Genomic DNA, 18,500 nt, shown 5'->3' on the forward strand with positions numbered 1-18,500 from the left:
TTGTGGTTGCTTCTAGACTTTAATTCAAGGCTTAAGAGGTGTGTAAGTGGCAATTTAACACCTTAGAAGGAGTTTACTACCCATGAACGGGTGTTTACGGCCCAAGCATGTTCTTGGGCAGTAAACTCATGTTTACTACCTAAATGATGAGTTTAAGGTGTTCTAAGTCCAATCCAACAAGTCCTTATGCCATATCTAAGTTCCAATGGTGGTTTGGAAGGGTTTTAAGGCTCAAAAACCCCATTTACATGTGTTCACGGCCTAAGACTGTTCCAGGGCCGTAAACACATGTTTATGGTCCTATTCCATGATTTGAACACGAAAATGAAGGCTAAGGATCTTATACTAGGAGCTAGGATAGTTACCTTGATGATTTGGAGCCTTAATTTAATGATTTTGGACTTAGAGTTTGGATTTTGAGGAGAGAGGTTAGAGAGAGAGTGAAAAAGCTTCAAATGAGGCTTAAACAACTTTATATATGGTTAAAGTTTGGGACACGGTGGAATTCTACCTGATACTGATGTTAAACGAGGCTTTTGGTCGCACCCGATTAAGTTGTCGTAACCCGATATGGTCGAAACTAAAATTTTTCTAATTATTAGATTGGGGTTTTTTCTTGAATTTCTAATGGGTTTGGATACTAATTAAGTCATAATAGAAGTCTTGAAATAAATGACTTAATTTAAAAATGTAAACGGAAATGATTCGAAAAAGATGAATTTTATGGACGGAAACGGGTTACGGCGATGGAACGAACTTCGGGTTGTCACAAATGATAACCATACTTGCCTTCAAAGTAGGAAGATTAGAGCTTGCACTGCTACTTTTATATCCAAGCAAATCATGGACCAAATCGACACGAATCCAGTGATTCCTCTTCGAGCATTGCAGGAACAACTTCAAAAGGACTTCGAGGTTGGTGTTTCTATTGACAAAGTATTCAGGGCCAAGGCTATTGCAACTAAGATCGTGGAGGGTGACTATACGAAACAATATGAGATCTTGAGGGACTATGTCCTTGAATTGCAAGCAACCAATGTTGACACAACTGTCAAGATTGATGTTTACAGTGAACAAAACCCATCAAACCCTACGAGGAGGTTTAAAAGAATTTACATTTGCTTAGGTCCCCTGAAAAAAGGTTTTAAGGTTGGCCTCAGGGATCTTTTGGGTTTCGATGGTGTGCATATGAAAGGACCATTTCCTGGGCAGGTTCTAACAGCAGTTGGGTTGGACTCTAACAATGGTATTTACCCCCTTGCTTATGCCATTGTTGAGACAGAGAACAAAAGTAGTTGGGTATGGTTCTTGCAGTGTTTAGGAGAAGACTTGGATCTTGTTTCAAACTCTAACTTTACTTTTATCACAGATCGACAAAAGGTATCTCTTTCTAACTTGTATTATTAATTACTTATTATTATATAAACTAAATACTTAATTTTTGTTATTGTTTTAGGGTTTAATACCAGCAATAGCCCAACTATTCCCATGTGCTGAGCACAGGTATTGTCTCAGACACATACATCAGAACATGAGAGTGAAATAGAAATTGAAAGAGTACAAGGATCATTTATGGAGATGTGCAACTGCAACCACTGTACCTGAATTTGAACATTGCATGAAAGAATTTAGCAACTATGACAAGGAGGCATGTGAATGGCTTAGAAAGATTCCTCCAAAACACTGGGCAAGAAGCCATTTTACAGGTACATAAATTACCATAAATTACTATATGTTAAATGTGCACTTGTACTTAAAACAATATGTTAATTTTTTTAACAGGCAGAGCAATCTCCGATATACTGTTAAACAACCTTTGTGAGGTATTTAACAACAAGATAATAGAGGGAAGAGATAAGCCTATCATAGGTTGTTTGGAGTATATTAGACATTACTTGATGAAGAGAATCTGTAATGTTATGAAGGTGATGGACAAGGCAAAAAGGCCTTTAACACCCACTACAACAACCATATTGGATGTAAACGAGTCTCATGCATCACATTACATTGCTAGGTGGAATGGGTGTGAGAAATACCAAGTCACTAGGGCATGGCAAGATCAACATGTTGTAGATGTTAGGAACAACACATGTACTTGCAGGAATTGGGAGCTAATAGGCATCCCATGTAAACATGCCATTGCGACCCTTTATGAAATGACCAAGAACTCAGAGGATGTTGGTGACATTTACAGGTGGGTCAATAAGGTATACTGGTTGGATACATGGAAGAATGCATATTCCTATAAGGTAGAGCCCATAAAAGGAAGAATAATGTGGCCTAAGAGTTTGTGTCCCACCACACTTATCCCTCCAATACATCATAAACAACTAGGTAGGCCTACAAATAAGAGGAAGAAAAGTGAGGATGAAAAATTGAGTCAGAGTCAAAGAGGGAGTCAAAGTCAGAGTGGTACTCATGGTGTAAGTCAGGAAGAAGGCTGTAAAGTGGGTCCTGATGGAGTTCAAAAATTAACAAGGAAATATGTCAGTGTGACATGTGCAAAATGCAAAAACAAAGGTCACAACTCAAGGACATGCAAAGGTCAAGGAGGTGGAAGTTAGGTGGAAGTTGAAGATCAAGGTTGTGTTTGTTTTGGCAGATGTTATTTGCTACTTTTGGAAGTGTTTTGATGTTAAAAACTTATGACTTATGGTTATTTTGGTTTTCATTAGTATGATAAGTATTAGAACATATATATATGGTTGCATATTTTGGGATAATGTAATTGCACTATATGCTTGTAGTCTATTATGTAATTGCAGCCTTGGTTATTATGGTTTTTGGTTATTGTTATTTATTATAACCATTACAGTCAATTATTCACATTAACCTTTCTTTCACCTTACAAAAACTACAAAGAACCTTACAAACAACATAAGCAATTCCATAAAATTCATATTTATATCAGGAAGTCATTTACTACATAAACAACTTACTTTGACCTTACAAACAACTACAAAGAACCTAGGTCAAAGTACCAAAAACCATTAATCCACCAAAAAACCACACTTTTATCGATCTTCAACAAAAAAAACCCCACCCTATTGCCCTATTACCTAAACCTAAACAAATCTTATGAACAAAATCACAAAAAACACCTAACTAGCCAGCAACAGAATCTTTAGAGCTGGGCACCAAGCTTGCATTCAGTTCATATTTCTCAATAGTCCAGGAATAATGACTTTAGACCTTTCACACATGGGGGGATCAACCCATCCGATGAAGCGACAAGCAGAATCCTTCAAAAAGGGGAAAATAACAAATGTTATTTGATTACAAATCAAAATGGGTGCAAACGAATTTCTTTACCTTTTGAGGGCAAGCATAGAAACGTCTGCCTGAGTTCTTCGGTGTCAATGAGCATTTAACAACAACAAACTTACCACAAAAACAGAGAACCATCGTGTGATTAACTGACACCCCGACCGTTAACAAAGAGAGATGAGAGAAGGAAGAGAGAAGGAAGAACAACTTGAAAGTTGCAGAACAACGTTTGGGGAAGAACTTGAATGTTGGGGAAGAACGTTGGGGAAGTCTTTATATATTATTTCAGGAATTGTAAAAATGGTCCTTCAAGTAAAAAGACATTTATGCCCTCGTGTGCAATGCACGTGAGGGGTTTAACAGCCACAAACAAACGGCTCTTAACCCCAGGAACTTGTTCCACAAACAAACCTTTCAATAAGGATCAAAAATCCAATTTTTAAAAGGTTTGGACCATATCCACAAAAAATGACAACCCATAGGGACCATTTTTGCATTTTTGTCGTCTATTTATTTATTTGAATAGAGGTATGTGAATAATATTAATAAATAAGTGATTATACAGAATATAACATAATTTTAATTTATAATTTTAAAAACATAAAAAATATTTTAAATATTTTTTTTCCATCAAAAGATATAAAAACTTCAAAATGTTAATAATAAATCACAAAACAGACCGATAAATAGTAAATTTGTAAGGAATAAAAGATAAAATGATAAAAAAAATATTTCATTTGAAAAAAAAAAAAAATTCCGTCCGATCCTACGATTTACGAGCCAACTCAGTTTTCATTTTTCATTTTTCATTTTCATACCCAGGTCCATCGGTTCGTACGATCCTTATTGAGTTTTACATATTTTTCAAAATTAATATAAATATCTGAATGAAAACGGGTCTGTCGTTTCTGTTCTCTTACGTATCCATCATCATCGCTGCCACAATTTCATGTTTCACTGTAATCAGACCTCCAATCTCGAAATGAATATATAGCACCTTCTTCATAAATTAAAATTTCAGTGCTTTTCATGGAATCCAGTTCCGTAGTTCTTCGACAAGGTACGATTTGTTATATTTGGGTCTAATTAGTTGAAATTTTGTTCGATTAGTCACGGATGATTCATCATATATATATATTTTTCTTTTTTCACTTTGCTAAGATCATCGATTCCATGAAGTGTGAAATTGCTCTCGATTGCCGAATTATATCGAGCTTGTCTTCCAATTTATGAGAATTTAAGGATTCAGGACCCTTACATTTTTAGGTTTTCCCCAATTTATGAGTTTTTCGCCTTCCTTCAGTTGATGAATATGAATTTTAATTTCATTTTTTTGAAAGAGTTTAGTGGCGACCAAAAGGTGAATAATCCAGGATACTAGCAATTTAAGCAATCAAATCTCCCCTTCCATACGTTGCTGCGTTCTTTTGGATGCTTGATGGCATGCATACACTCTCTAAACCATTCTCAATACATTCAAATTTTGTTGTTGAAAATTAAAACTCTTAACCTTCATCGATATTGTGTTGTTCACAAGCCTCTTTGCAATTTGGCAGAATTTTAGTTTTAAACCTTTAAGCATTCATTTGGTGATTTGGTTTATAAAAGAATCCTTAATATTTATTTTCAAAGCTGCAACATTTAAGTTTGCACAACATGTTTCTAGTGAAATTTAAGGTACCATAGCAATCTATAAGAATCATGCATAAACTAAGGTACTATAGCAATTTATAACAATCAAATCTTCCCTTTCATATTATCGTATGCTCTTGCATACTTTCTGGATGCTCAATGGCATGTATACACTACACACTCTCTAAATCATTCTCAATACATCACAACAGTGTTTTGTGACATTAAACTCATTTTTTTTCCCAGTGGGTATGAAGATTACTTGTGGATCTTTTGTTAACAGGATGTTAGGTGGAGTGTAGATGACACTGATGCAGACATCATCATATCACTCCATAAATCTTTCATCAAATTTCAAAATCAATAAAAGTGAGAGAAATGGAAGAATCACGGGACCCATTACTTCAACCCAATAATGTGACTGAATCTGTGAATACGAATGGGGATAACTCAAGATTCAACCTAATTAATCGTGGGGGGAAGAACCAGAACTTCATAGGGCCTGGTTTTCCAGGGTTAAAAAAACGAGGTCATGCTGTTGGAAATCGTTCTTGGATTAAAATAGAGCAAAATGGGAACTCAAAAGTTGTGGAATTGGATAAAGCTACTGTAATGAGACATTGTTGTTTGCCAGCTAGAGATCTTCGGCTTTTGGATCCTGTTTTTATCTATCCTTCAACAATTTTAGGGCGTGAGAAGGCTATTGTTGTTAGTCTTGAGCAGATTAGATGTATAATTACAGCTGATGAGGTGTTTCTTATGAATTCACTTGATGGATCTGTGGTTCAGTATAAGTCTGAATTGTGTAAACGCCTTCAGGAAGAGAAATATCATTCAGGTAAGTTACTATATTCTAAAATCTTTTAACACTTATGTTCAACTGTAAATTACCCCAATGTTGAAACCTGTTTCAGTTTTGGTTGAAAGATTTAATGTCAGTTTTGGTCCTTGGAACCTTGAAATAAGGACTAAAACTGAAAAGGGTTTTAGTTTTGGACTAAACTTGGTACGTATCAGAAAGCACAGGGACCAATGTTGTAGTTTACTTTAACAACTAAATTCAATCTAAGTAAATTACAAAAATGGTCCCCCTATGCTTTTGGATTTTTACCAATGTTTAGTCCAAATTGAAACCTTTTACAGTTTTGGTCTTTATTTCAAGGTTTCATATCGATATTGGTCCATGAAACCTTGAAACAAGGACCAAAATTATATGAAACAAGCACCAAAATCAATATTAAACCTTGAAATGAGGTCCAAAATTGGAATCTTTTTTCAGGTTTGATCCTCATTTCAAGGTTTAAATTGATTTTGGTGCTTGGAACTTTGAAACAAGGACCAAAATTGTTAAGAAACCTTGAAATACGGACAAAAATCAATACGAAAACTTATTATAAGGACCAAAATTGAAAAGGTTTCAGTTCTTCACTAAACTTGGTAAAAATCAGAAAGCACAGGGACCATTTTTGTAATTTTCTCACCTTGCTGTCTGTTTTCATTCAGATGACCTACCATTCGAGTTTAGGGCCCTTGAACTAGCTTTGGAGTTTACCTGCCTCACTCTTGATACTCAGGTATATACATACACTATATATCTAATATATATAATATAATATTATATATGAAATGAATGTTATTGGTTTAATTTAATAGGTGAAAGAGTTGGAAATGGAAATTCATCCTGTTCTTGATGAATTAGCAAAATCAATAAGTACACTCAATCTTGAACGTGTTCGTAGATTCAAAGGCCACCTTCTTGCATTGACTCAACGTGTGCAAAAGGTACAAATTGTTTTCTCGTGTTAAAATTAAATTAAATAACAAATAGTTGTGAAAAAAGCTAAAAAGTGTTAAAAAAAAATTCAGGTTTGTGATGAAATAGAACATCTAATGAACGATGATGGAGATATGGCTGAAATGTATCTAACTGAAAAGAAACAAAGAAACTCATGCAACGATTTATACGATCAAGTTCAAGGTAATATTATTTCAACTTCAACAATGGGAACAGGGGGCCCCACACTGGGAATGGGAATGGTGTCAAAATCTGCCCCGGTTTCTCCTGTGGGGTCCGCAAGTGCAAGTGGTTCAATTAAACTGCAAAGGGCTTTTAGTAACATAAGCTCACATAATAAACATGGAAGCTTGTTGAGTTCATCTGTAACTGGTGAACCTGAAAACATTGATCAACTTGAGATGTTGCTGGAAGCTTACTTTGTTGGAATCGACAACACTCTAAACAAGTTGCTTTCTGTAAGTTATATTAACATACTAATTACAATATTGCCCCTTGCTGACCACCTCAACATTTTTCATATTTTCATATTTTCATATTTTCTCAACTGTAAATTACATCTACCATGACTTTTATGAATAAAAAAAAAACTAAAACAGATAGACATCTACCATGAGATTTAACATCATTGAAATTATCCAATTGTAGCTCAAGGAATATATCGATGACACTGAAGATCTCATCAACATTAAGCTTGTAAGCAAACCATATTTTCTATGACCATGAACTTATATCTGTTTCATGATTATTGATTCTAATGGAAGTTTATATTATATAATTAAATAGGGAAATGTTCAAAACAAGCTGATTAAATTCGAGCTGCTTTTAACAGCTGCTACATTTTTAGCAACAGTATTTGCAGTTGTGACAGCTGTATTTGGAATGAACTTTGAAGATGATGTTTTCAACGAGCCAAATAGATTCAATTGGGTTGTTTCCATCAGTGCAAGTTTATGTGGAGTTTTGTATATCTGTTTCTTGTTTTATTTCAAACATAAGAAAGTTTTCCCTCTCTAGATTTTCATTTCTTCTTCTTTTTTTATATAAAAATAAACAATTCCCAATACCCCTTTCATTATGTACTTGTACATATGGTTGTACTTTATGATCTTTTTCTTTTAAGGGGTTGATGAAAAAGATTCGATTCTGGTGTGGTCAAAGTCCCAGAAAGAGTTTTCTTCTTGTGGGCATGGTGAATGTGAACGAGGGGTATTTTGGGTATTTTGATTTTTGAGAAGTGACTCGAGTTCCTTGATACGTGCTTCGAGGTTGGATTCGATTACTTCATGAAGGCGTAATTGTAAGTCTATTGATGAAACTGCGTAGTTTGGAGTGAAAACGCGGTTGGTGTTTTCACTTTTGCTACTTTTTCCAGTTTTGCCCCTGGGATCTGATTCGGATGATTGGCTATCGAGTTGCCAAGTGACTGTATCTAGGTTCAGATCTCCTCTAGCCATGTCTGCTTCAAAGTCTGAATCAATCTGTGAAGTGTATATTTTTTAGTTGATAGACTTAATGAGAAAAAATATTGTTTCTTTTTGACTTAATGGACTTAGAGGGGGACATGACTTAATGTAGTAAACTATATATGAATGCTTTTTTTTTTTTACTTAATACAGAAAAAACAATTTAACAGAGAACTTTCGTTAAAAGTTCCAACTTTTTACTGATAAACTATATACTAGTGTTTCTTTTTTACTTTTGATGCAAAAAGAAGTAATGAACATCTAAACTTCCAATTTTTTACATATTTGTCACATCAGGTCTTCAAATATTTTTTAAACATCATTTATGTAGATAACACTTTATGGAAAAATAGGGTCTTAGTAAGCTTACCTCAACAACATTAGACAATCTTTGCGTTGTGCAACTCTTCATATTTTCTTCCAACCTCTCAAGCTCAGCCTCAAGTTCTGCCTCAATGTCACTTGTTAACTCAAACTTTTCAAACTTTTCCCCTTTTGGACTATTAATTGCAGTTACATCTGGCTCGATTTCAAGCTTCTTTGTGGTAAATCCATCTTTTATTTCAAGTTTAGAGTGTAAATCTTTAACCATATTCTCAGCTTGTTCTAGCAAATCATTTAGATGCTCGATTTCTTTTTGATTAGTAAAAGTACCCGATAGTATCCCCATTGTAATACCAACAAATAACAACACCATGTCAAAATTTTCGTTTTGTCTTTTTGGAAGCTTCATTGATCCAATTGGTTGTTCCAAGAATGGTGAGTCGTCTATACATGCACCATTGCCATTTTCTTTTTCTTCCATCAACACGACCTTATGATCTTTTGAGTCTTTGTTGTTACCAGTTACCACTAAGGGCCGTAGACTCGTGAATGGTTTTCTGTTCATGTTCTTGGTTTTGAATTTGTGTAAACGATTGTCAGAAGATGTGTCTAAGTACTCTTGTTTTCCGTTGATTTCATTTGTGTGATCTTGATCTACTCGTTTCTCGATAAAGGTTGAAGTTGAACCTGAAACCTGATCAACATCTCTGTCTAACAAGCATCTTTTTGCTAACTTTGGCAATGGGAAAACTGGGTCAGGTATTTTGTCGAACACTTGGCGTGCGTCTTGTTGCAGGCGTGGCGATGGCAGAGGTTGTGACTGCTTTGATGAGCCATCTTTCTCCCCTGATAAGTTCTGCCAATGCTTGGCCACGTAACCTGCACCAGTAGCTGCTGCAACCACCCAGAACTCCATGATCGATCTTTTATGCAACGCTGGCAGGAGGACATGAACGTGAACTTTGAACTTTTGAAGAGGGCTCAAAAGCCTGATTTTTAGGCTTGATGACAGGTAGATCTGTTTAGTAAAAGGTTACCCACTTCGGAAGAAGATGATTGCTGCAAAACCCTTGAAGGAATTTGAGAGATGTTTTGTGTGCTTTAACAAATGGAGACGTGAACTTGTAGTTTGAAAGATTGAAAGCAAAAGAAGAAAATTGTAGACTATGTGATCATTGTGTTTGAATATGTTTTGTTTATATAGTCACTTTCATTATTTAATTGCAATGTTCCAAACCACATGATTGTGGATTGGAATAATAAGGACCTCAATTAATCCTTTCCATTTTTAGCCAAGTATCTTTAAATAATCCATATGATAACCTCAAAAAATAAATGATGGAATTGAATCACTAAAAAATAAATAGATATCACCGTAGAATTAAATCCTTCTTAATAAATGAAAATGACTTTGCCAGGTACCAATCTCTCATTTATTTGGCCACATGTCATTTTGTCATAATTTTGAAATATATTTATTTTCCACTTGTCAATTACTTCATTATTCATTTCCACTATATCATTAATTTAGTTTCCATAAATTAAACCTACTATAATAATAACTATTAATTTTAAATTTGAAATTTCAATTTCAATTTCAAATAAATTTACATTTTAAACATTTGTATTTAACATTTTATTATAATAACTCGTTTAGTACACGGGTCTAACAATCAAACACGTTAATTTATTTTTTGCATGTTTTTTTTTCATAACTTTCACTTATTTTATATTTCAAATTCAAAATAAACTTTTCATCTAATCGGTCCTGTTTAACATTATGTTTTAATTAACCCGTATAATATACGGGTTTCACAACTAGTACACAATATAACGAAATTGGTTGATACATTTCGTTGTTATATGTATTAGATACTACTAATAAATCATTTAGACATATTGTTTGTTCTTAATAAATAGAAAACTAAATAAGGTAAATTGATAAATAAAGAAAAAAAATGTTATTTTATAATAATAAATTTTAATTAAATAAATATATATCCTTAAATAAGTTGTATAATGTCTATAACGTATAAACATAATTCAATTTTTTATAATACATGTTATACATGTTTTGCAAATAATTAAAAAATGGATTTTCTAATATGTGCCCTAAATGCATATATAAGAAACGAAGTATTAATTATGAGGATTATTACCATAATTGAATATGAAAATCATTAATTATGTATAATATTACCATAATTAAATATAATACATTTAATTATGGTAATATTATACACAATTAATATTTATCACATTTAATTATAATAATATTTGTTATAGTTAATACTTCAATTAATGTTCTTATATGTGCCTTAGGACACATTAGAAAATCCCTTTAAAAAAAAGTTATCTATGATCTAAAAAGAATCCACTTCGGATTTAAATGAATCAAACTTGTTGCCTCTTTTGTCATTGCAAGTAAAACCAACTAAAATTTGGTAAATATGTCACATTAAGTAACTAAAAAAAATATTACATACATTGGTAAAATAATAGAGCAACTTGCATATTTTTATAAAATAAAGCTTTTTATTATCCATTTATCATTAATGTAATTTTGAACTCAATATAAAATATAGTTGAGATTTCATTTATAACAAGATCATATATTGTCTAAAATGCATAGATCAACATCATGACAACCAAGCACGACTCCACCATACATGGATTTATTACAATCGTAACATCAAATACCTACATTAAAATACACTCACCCCCTATACTATCAACCATAAACGCATCACCCCCTACACTTTTAATTTTGCACAAATACCATTTCCACACATTAACTTTCCAAAAATACCCCAAATGGTGTACACATGCAATCTTCAAGATGCTAAGGTTGTACTCGGGCAACTATCGATTGTACATGCCAATATGTCTCTATAATCACGGGAAATCATGAATGAATCATACACTTTTCCATCTCTACTTTTCTTGTATTCAAACAAAAGGGTAGAATGGTCATATGCAGTAAGTTTTAAAAACCCGTAATCGTAATCTCTATAGATACTCCAAGTGGTTTTAAATGGAGCAAATGGGGTGAGGCTCGCCCCTCCACCTCCCGCCACCACATGTATTGTCCCATTTAAGCCGCCTTTGTAATGCTCCTTCTCATCACTCATGCAAGTATTCTAAACCAACAAGTTTATAGAAAAAGTCAAGAGTCAGATTCAGACAGTTTGATATGTTTCTAACCGGGTTTGATAAGAACTTGGATCCGACTCAGTCAGTCAGGCTTTGACTCAATCAACAACTATCAAACAGAGTCTTAAAAGATAATAAATTTGTTCTTATTTACTTTTTCCTCTCATTTCCCTAAGTGTGCACGCATTTTTCTTAAGTATTGTTCAAAATTTTATAAAGATACCTCATAAATGGGACATGTTCTTTCATAATTATGCGCATGTCCATAAATAGCTATATCAACTTTATATTTTTGCCAAAGCTTTTGAAGGCTATCTCTTCCCATTGGTTCTCCAAATGAACCTTCAACTGCATAAACCAAAGAAGAAGAATATCCCAATACACGATGTGCAATGAAAATCAACCATGGTTGCTTTTGTCGATCCACAGATGCAAAACAATTTTTTATAAAATTATATTGTTCGCTTCCTTCTCTCCAATCGTGCTCTGAGTCAGCAATGCAAAACCTAAACATGCCATAGTCTGTAGAATACCTACATGGTCAAAAGTCAAAGTCAGCAATACAACACTTGATGCATAATGTACAATACGACATACCAGAACTTATCTTTATTATCAGAAGGAACATGAAACATGGTTTGTGCAACAACACCACATTCTCCCCCTGAATCGTTGTTTTCATAGAAGGATCCTGAGTTGGGCCAATCACGTTCATGATTGCCACTATGATATTATATAAACATAAATAATTTGTTATAAAAAGTGATATTAATATTAAGTAAACCCTATGAAAATATAAGAGGGAAAGTTTGAATTTTGAGGTCAACCATTCATAATTTTCAACTTTTTATGAATATGAACTCTTCAAATTTCAAGAAACTTGTAGGACAAAACAACATTATATTTTGTGGTTTAACTCTCAAACTTCAATTTTTCCAATCAAACAATACAAGGTTTTTTTTTTTTTTTTTTTTTTTTTGAATTAACCATTTTAACATGTCAAAATGGTTGATTTGAAATGTTTGAAGCTTATGTGGTTTGTTTTGCAAGATCAAAAATGGGAGGGAAGGTTGACTTTTGAGGTCAAGCATGTTAGTTTTAAACTTCTTAAAATGACAAAAATTCTTAAAGATTCTAGAAAATTTTGGCACCCACTTAAACATTTCATAGAATGACAACAATAAAAACCATAAAAGAAGTAAATTATTCAAAAAAGAATTTAAATCTTGAAAGTTGAAAGTGATAAGTTTGACTTCAAAGTATACAAGAAAAAAAGGAATAGGATGATACCTAGCAATCATATAAGGTTTAGATGAGGCAATTCTTTCTATTTGAGAAGTGAATTGATCCCATTGTGAAAGATATCCATTTGCATAACAAATATCTCCAATGTGAAAAACTATATCTATATTTTCCAAGTCATCAATCAGTTGCTTTGTAGTGTTAAGGGACCCACGTTGGAAATTATTGTATTCATTAGATCCATCAACCTCATCCTGCATCATATTTTTGACATAAAAAAAACTACCCAATTATTTATACCAATGTCATTGAAAATCAAAATAAAAAAAAAAATAAGTCTGAAACCGAATAAATAATAATAATAATAAAATAGAAACCTTTCCCATATCACCAAAAATAATAACACGTTGTAGAGAATCTTGACCAGGATATGGAGATGATTTAAACTCATACATCTTGCTCCAAATGATTGTCCCATTCAATAATTTGTGCCCTAGCTTGTATGTATACCTACATAAACATAATCAAGATTTATTATTTTTATTACACAATTAAAATAAATAAATAAATAATCATATATATACTCAAATAATGATATAAAGGTAAATCTTTTACTATATACCACACATGCTACGTTGATCAAAGGTCAAAGTTCCAGCAGAAGAAAGCCTCTGTTCTTCACCTTTTTGACCCCATTCAACAAAAGCCTTTGCTTCATTAATTCCATATCCACTTGTCCACGTTACACTCATCTACAAAATTATATTCCATGAATACGTATTTTTTGAGTTACATGTATAGAAGTGTGTATGTGTATATATATTTAATGAATAAAAAAGTAGAAAAAAAAAGACAGATGTCAAACTCACTTCATCCCACATCTTTCCATGAGCTAATCGTGGGTAATTTGGTGCATTTGGGTTCACGAAAGTAACTGTATTTGAAACTGCAACCAGATTCGGCTGAAAACATAGAGTCAACGTTTGGTCAATGCAAAATGAGCAACCTTGAAAAGGTGAAGAAAAAAAAATTACGGTTGATAATCCGCCTGTGAATAACGCAAAGGAGAAATCCGATCTTTGGTTGATTAATTGAAGATTTAATGTTGATTCTCCTGTATCTTTGTAATTAGGGTTGCTGTAGTTTGCGTATAAAAACTGCAAAATGGATTCATAATCAGCAGACAATTGTAAACGAATTATGGTTTGCAGTCAAAATAATTAAATTTGGATAATAATGTAACGAGTTGTTGCTAGATAACAAATTATTGAGATATATGTAAAATTTATCCCTATCTTTTAGCAACCGAATAATCATTTTTAAAATGCACATCCAAAAGCTATCTAGGACGTATGTCATGAATAAAAGAACAGACCTTAATAGGTGCAGTGCACAAATATGGAGGGCTGACTCTTGAGTTTTCAGGGAGGCAGGTTGAATCGCTGAAAACAATAGAGTGTCAGGTCATTTTTTTATCCCATGTCATAAATAAAAGAACAAACCTTAATGATAAGAGAACCTGAAATTGGCAGGGGAGAAAACTCCAATCCAATCATCGTTTGATGGGTTCAGATTGCTGATGTGCACATTCACCCATTCAGAATTTTGGCCCTAGAAAAACAAAATAATCAGATTTTGACAACAATTCCACTTTTCAACATGAAAATCAGTATGAAAAGTAAACTGCTACATCACTGCAATCTCAACCACACCTTTGATCCTAGAATGGCAGGAGAAGCTTTCACATCGGCAGCATCAGTTAGAGCAAATGTCACTTGATGTATTCCAATTTTCGCAAAAGAATGATCTCCATGTGATGTCACTTCTTCTGAGCTCAATAGAACCCAAAACCCTACTACCAAAGTGAACATCACAACTCGAATCATCACTTTCTGTTCTTGAAATCGAATGAACAAGTATATTAATCAGCAATTTGCTGAGGCATAGAAGCACAACAGTTCATATCAAATGGATTAACTAATTGGGTACGGTAAGGAGTGAAAAGAAAATGAAAGTAAGACGATAGTATAGAAAAATAATCAGAGAGATAAATACCTTGATAATAATAGTAGCACATAAAACGTTGCTTGCGACCTGAATTTTATCCGTTTAATGGCAGTTGCTGCAGATTGATTGATTCATTTTCGGTAAGTATTATGGGGAAGAATTATTTGGTATATACTTTTATGCCTCTTTTCTGGTTGGAATTTTGGCGAAGGTTTACCTCGTTATTTTATTATTATTATTATTATTTTCCTAGATGTGTTATAATAAGTGTTTTAATATCAAATCATCTAAATTTTCATTTTTGTTAATTGAATGTTAAAAGATATGATTGGTAAACAAATTGAGAAAAAACAAAATAGACTTGGCAAGAAAGATTGTAGATGTGTTTTGTCCCTAGTTGAAGAAATCTTGAATCCTTGAAAGATGTACTTAAATTTTTAGGAATTTTGTAAAATACGTCAATTTTATATAATATTAGTCGTATCAATCATAATCTTGTATAGCATTTTGTGTGTGTTTTGCTGCCATTTCTTTAGAAATATTATGAGCTATCGGATACAAATTGTTCATACAGATACAAATGAAATCCATTGTATAGATTATATACACAAATAGCCCGACAATTTTCTTCTATTACCATATTATATAATATGATACAAACAAACATTACCTTGCTTATTTTGTATGGATTCCATGCTCGTGTAAGTGTTTCATTACGTGTCATTTTTTTAAGTACTCCAAAATCCGCTCCATTTATGTATTTGTTGATTCTTTTGCTTCCTTGAGCAAATTTTATTTTTCATCTTGTGAATATGCGTATGATTTGAAAAAAATATATCTTAATCAACATGTATCCCATGAGCAAAGTAATACCATACATGTATTGATATTCATCCGCTACAAACGGAAAAACATGTGTTTGAACAATAGCCCCACACCATTACAATGAATGTTTCCAAACATTCTTGAGAAACCGTGCGTTGCTTTATGTTTATGAGAATAAAAGATTGAAAAGTTTATAAATACTTGGGTGTTTATAAGGTTAGTTTTTAAAAGAACACCAAAAAATTTATAAAAAAAATACATTTATTTATTGCCAATGATGAAAATTTGAAAAATATGGTTGTGACACCATGTGGCAAAGGCCACGCCCCACCACCTCAGAATCACGCCCATGACATGTTATACTAAGGAGATAGTTACAAATATGATACATATTATTGGTTTTGCAACATCAATTTTGGCCCAAAAAAAAAAAAACTTGATGATACATCATGTATTTAGACCAGCCCAATTTTTAAAAGCAATAAGAGCTTCCATTTTCTTAACACTTCTCTTTCTCAATTTCGACACTTTAAGCTTCTTATGAGTCTCCATAAACGCTTGTTTATACCTCCATTTATCCACAAATATCTTCATCTCTTGAGACCTCTCCACAACTTCCATCACAGCATCAAAAAACCCCCCTTTCACCAACCCATACAACAACCCATCAACCAAACCATGATCCAATTTCAAGCCTTTATCACCTCTTTTCTTAACATCATTCCACATCATCAAAACACTAAAATAATTTCCCGCATTCATATACCCATTAACCAAAGAAACATACGTTTGCTCACTAGGTTCAAATTGAAGAAAAATCATCCTCCTAAGTGTTCTTCTTGCATCCTCTAAACGACCCGCTTTACAAAACGCATGGATAATCGAATTCCAATCATGGGTCCCGATTTTGACCCGTGGGTCATCAACTACTTCATCTAAAAAAGCTGCCATAAGTTCAGGTCTATGGTTTTCTGTTAATCCTGTCATTATTGTTAAATAACTACCTGTTAATTCATGTATTCTTGCTTCCCTCATGTCTCTAAAAAGTGAAAATGCTGACTCAAAATCTTGACTAGACATACACGCGTCTATTAAAGCATCAAAGATATTAACATCGAGTTCTAGCCCTAAACTACACATTTCTGATACCATTTGTGAAGCTTCTGCTGTTCTTTGTTCTTTAGTGTAAGCTTTCAAGATTGACACGTAAACTCCAAGCCCTATTGAACCTCCTAATATATTCATTTCATCAAGAATGTTATGTGCTTTTTCTAATAAACCAAGATTATTAACACATGCGTTTATGATACCATATCCAATGGAGTTTTCAACTGTTACAGATGTAGATTCTAACTTTTGAGCTTCAAGGATTAATCTTGCTAAATCCTTGATGCTTCCATGGTCAAGATATCCTTTTACTATTTTGAGATAAGTTTCTTCAAGAAAGTTTAGACCTTTTTGATCTGATTCTATTAAACTTTGCAAGATAGTGGTGGAAACAGATTCTAGATAGCCTGATTTTACATATCCGCTTATCAGATTGCTAATAAACATGGTTTTATTGGGAAAATTGAACCTAGATACCAAGTCTTGTAGTTCGATTATCTTGTTCTCGAGTCCTTTTGTTGCGTATAGACAAGCAAGGTAGCTAAAAGTGGTCTCATCTGGGTGAACACCTAACAGAGACATTATGTCGAGCACCTTGTGGGCGTCAGAAACTGATTCAAGTTCATGGCAACAGCCCTCCAAAGCAGCGTTACAAGCAGACAAATCGGGTTTCAAAGATTCTAACTTTTCCTCCCTTGCTATCCTACAGTTCTCATTGAAGACCTCGAAAAAGTCACAAAATCTACCATTTTTCTTACTAATCTCCACAATCGTATCTCCCCAGATGCCAAAAGGAATGAAGTACCTGTTCTTGAGCATAGACTTGACCAATGCAAAAGCAGGGGCAGCATTTGTATCCTTGATTGAAATTAAGAAAGTCTTGACTGATTTAGGGTCTAATACATCTGGGTTTGTCTCTAACACGAACATCAAAGTAGCAAACGCCCTTTTGAGATTGTGAGTGTCGTTCCCGGCCGAACACAAACGAGTAATCAGTGAGTTAATGAGAGGCTTACTTGGTAATAATGAAGATGACGATGAAAGAGATTTGAAACACTTCCAAGCTTCGTCTGTGTTATTTTCCTGGAGAGACAGTTGGAGAGTGGATTCGAGATTGGGGTTAAGTTGGTTATCTATGGATGAAGATTTTGGGGTTTGATTAGTAGGTTGATTGGATTGGGGTTTTCTTACAGCAAAGATTGAGGGCTGGAGGAAGGAATAAACGGAAGGAGGAGATGGGGTTTCTGGTTCAGAAGAGAAGTATCGGAACAAAGAGAAAACTCTTCTTCTCCACATCGTCGTCCTCGAAGACGAAAGAGATTCAGGTGCAAGCAGAGAAACACACATATGTATTCTCAATATTATAATGTATAATACAATAAGACTCGATTCTAAAAGCAAAAAGCTGGAATAGCTCAGTTGGTTAGAGCGTGTGGCTGTTAACCACAAGGTCGGAGGTTCAAGCCCTCCTTCTAGCGGTAACTTTTTCCACAAAAATAAAATTGGGGTTAAAGATGGTTGCAATACTGTTATATATTATTATTATTTTTTATTTTTAACTAAACTATATTTCATAAATTAAGATATCAAATAGTTAATGATCTTATATGAGTTTCAAAAGATAAAATGTTTTTTTAATGTATTTACTGTTAAAATATTTTGATTTTGATACGTTGATAATA

At 33.4% G+C, this 18,500-nt stretch overlaps 4 protein-coding genes, 1 non-coding gene and 1 pseudogene across 6 annotated transcripts; 3 read left to right on the forward strand and 3 right to left on the reverse strand.

Annotated features, from left to right (window-relative positions):
• The first annotated feature begins 843 nt into the window (after positions 1–843).
• LOC111888430 (uncharacterized) lies at positions 844–2,564 on the forward strand. Its single transcript, XM_023884603.2, has 4 exons — positions 844–1,380; positions 1,457–1,503; positions 1,579–1,706; positions 1,783–2,564. The coding sequence occupies exons 1-4, from the start codon at positions 844–846 to the stop codon at positions 2,562–2,564; spliced, it is 1,494 nt and encodes a 497-aa protein (XP_023740371.2).
• Positions 2,565–4,087: 1,523 nt separating this feature from the next.
• LOC111888431 (magnesium transporter MRS2-5) lies at positions 4,088–7,841 on the forward strand. Of its 2 annotated transcripts, none has more exons than XM_023884605.3 (7): positions 4,088–4,327; positions 5,146–5,737; positions 6,403–6,473; positions 6,553–6,681; positions 6,766–7,152; positions 7,343–7,390; positions 7,481–7,841. In XM_023884605.3, the coding sequence occupies exons 2-7, from the start codon at positions 5,278–5,280 to the stop codon at positions 7,709–7,711; spliced, it is 1,326 nt and encodes a 441-aa protein (XP_023740373.1). In that variant the 5' UTR covers positions 4,088–4,327; positions 5,146–5,277; the 3' UTR covers positions 7,712–7,841. The 2 variants fall into 2 exon arrangements, with proteins under 2 accessions (XP_023740373.1, XP_023740372.1); XM_023884604.3 differs by having other exon boundaries at positions 4,089–4,327; positions 5,183–5,737.
• On the reverse strand, positions 7,297–9,684 carry LOC111888432 (uncharacterized). Its single transcript, XM_023884606.3, has 2 exons — positions 8,531–9,684; positions 7,297–8,175 (listed from the first exon to the last, which is right to left on the reverse strand). Exons 1-2 carry the CDS (start codon positions 9,398–9,400, stop codon positions 7,813–7,815), a joined length of 1,233 nt encoding a protein of 410 aa, XP_023740374.1. The 5' UTR covers positions 9,401–9,684; the 3' UTR covers positions 7,297–7,812.
• A 1,413-nt stretch (positions 9,685–11,097) lies between these two features.
• Positions 11,098–15,014, reverse strand: LOC111888435 (probable inactive purple acid phosphatase 1; annotated as a pseudogene).
• Positions 15,015–15,954: 940 nt separating this feature from the next.
• On the reverse strand, positions 15,955–18,155 carry LOC111888433 (pentatricopeptide repeat-containing protein At1g69290). The gene has a single exon (XM_023884607.2). The coding sequence runs from the start codon at positions 18,112–18,114 to the stop codon at positions 16,159–16,161; it is 1,956 nt and encodes a 651-aa protein (XP_023740375.1). The 5' UTR covers positions 18,115–18,155; the 3' UTR covers positions 15,955–16,158.
• A 67-nt stretch (positions 18,156–18,222) lies between these two features.
• Positions 18,223–18,296, forward strand: TRNAN-GUU (transfer RNA asparagine (anticodon GUU)). Its single transcript has one exon. It is a non-coding gene; the product is annotated as a tRNA-Asn (tRNA).
• The last annotated feature ends 204 nt before the right edge of the window (positions 18,297–18,500 follow it).

This window comes from Lactuca sativa, chromosome 8 (genome assembly GCF_002870075.4).
Source record: "Lactuca sativa cultivar Salinas chromosome 8, Lsat_Salinas_v11, whole genome shotgun sequence".
NCBI classification, from domain to species: Eukaryota; Viridiplantae; Streptophyta; class Magnoliopsida; order Asterales; family Asteraceae; genus Lactuca; species Lactuca sativa.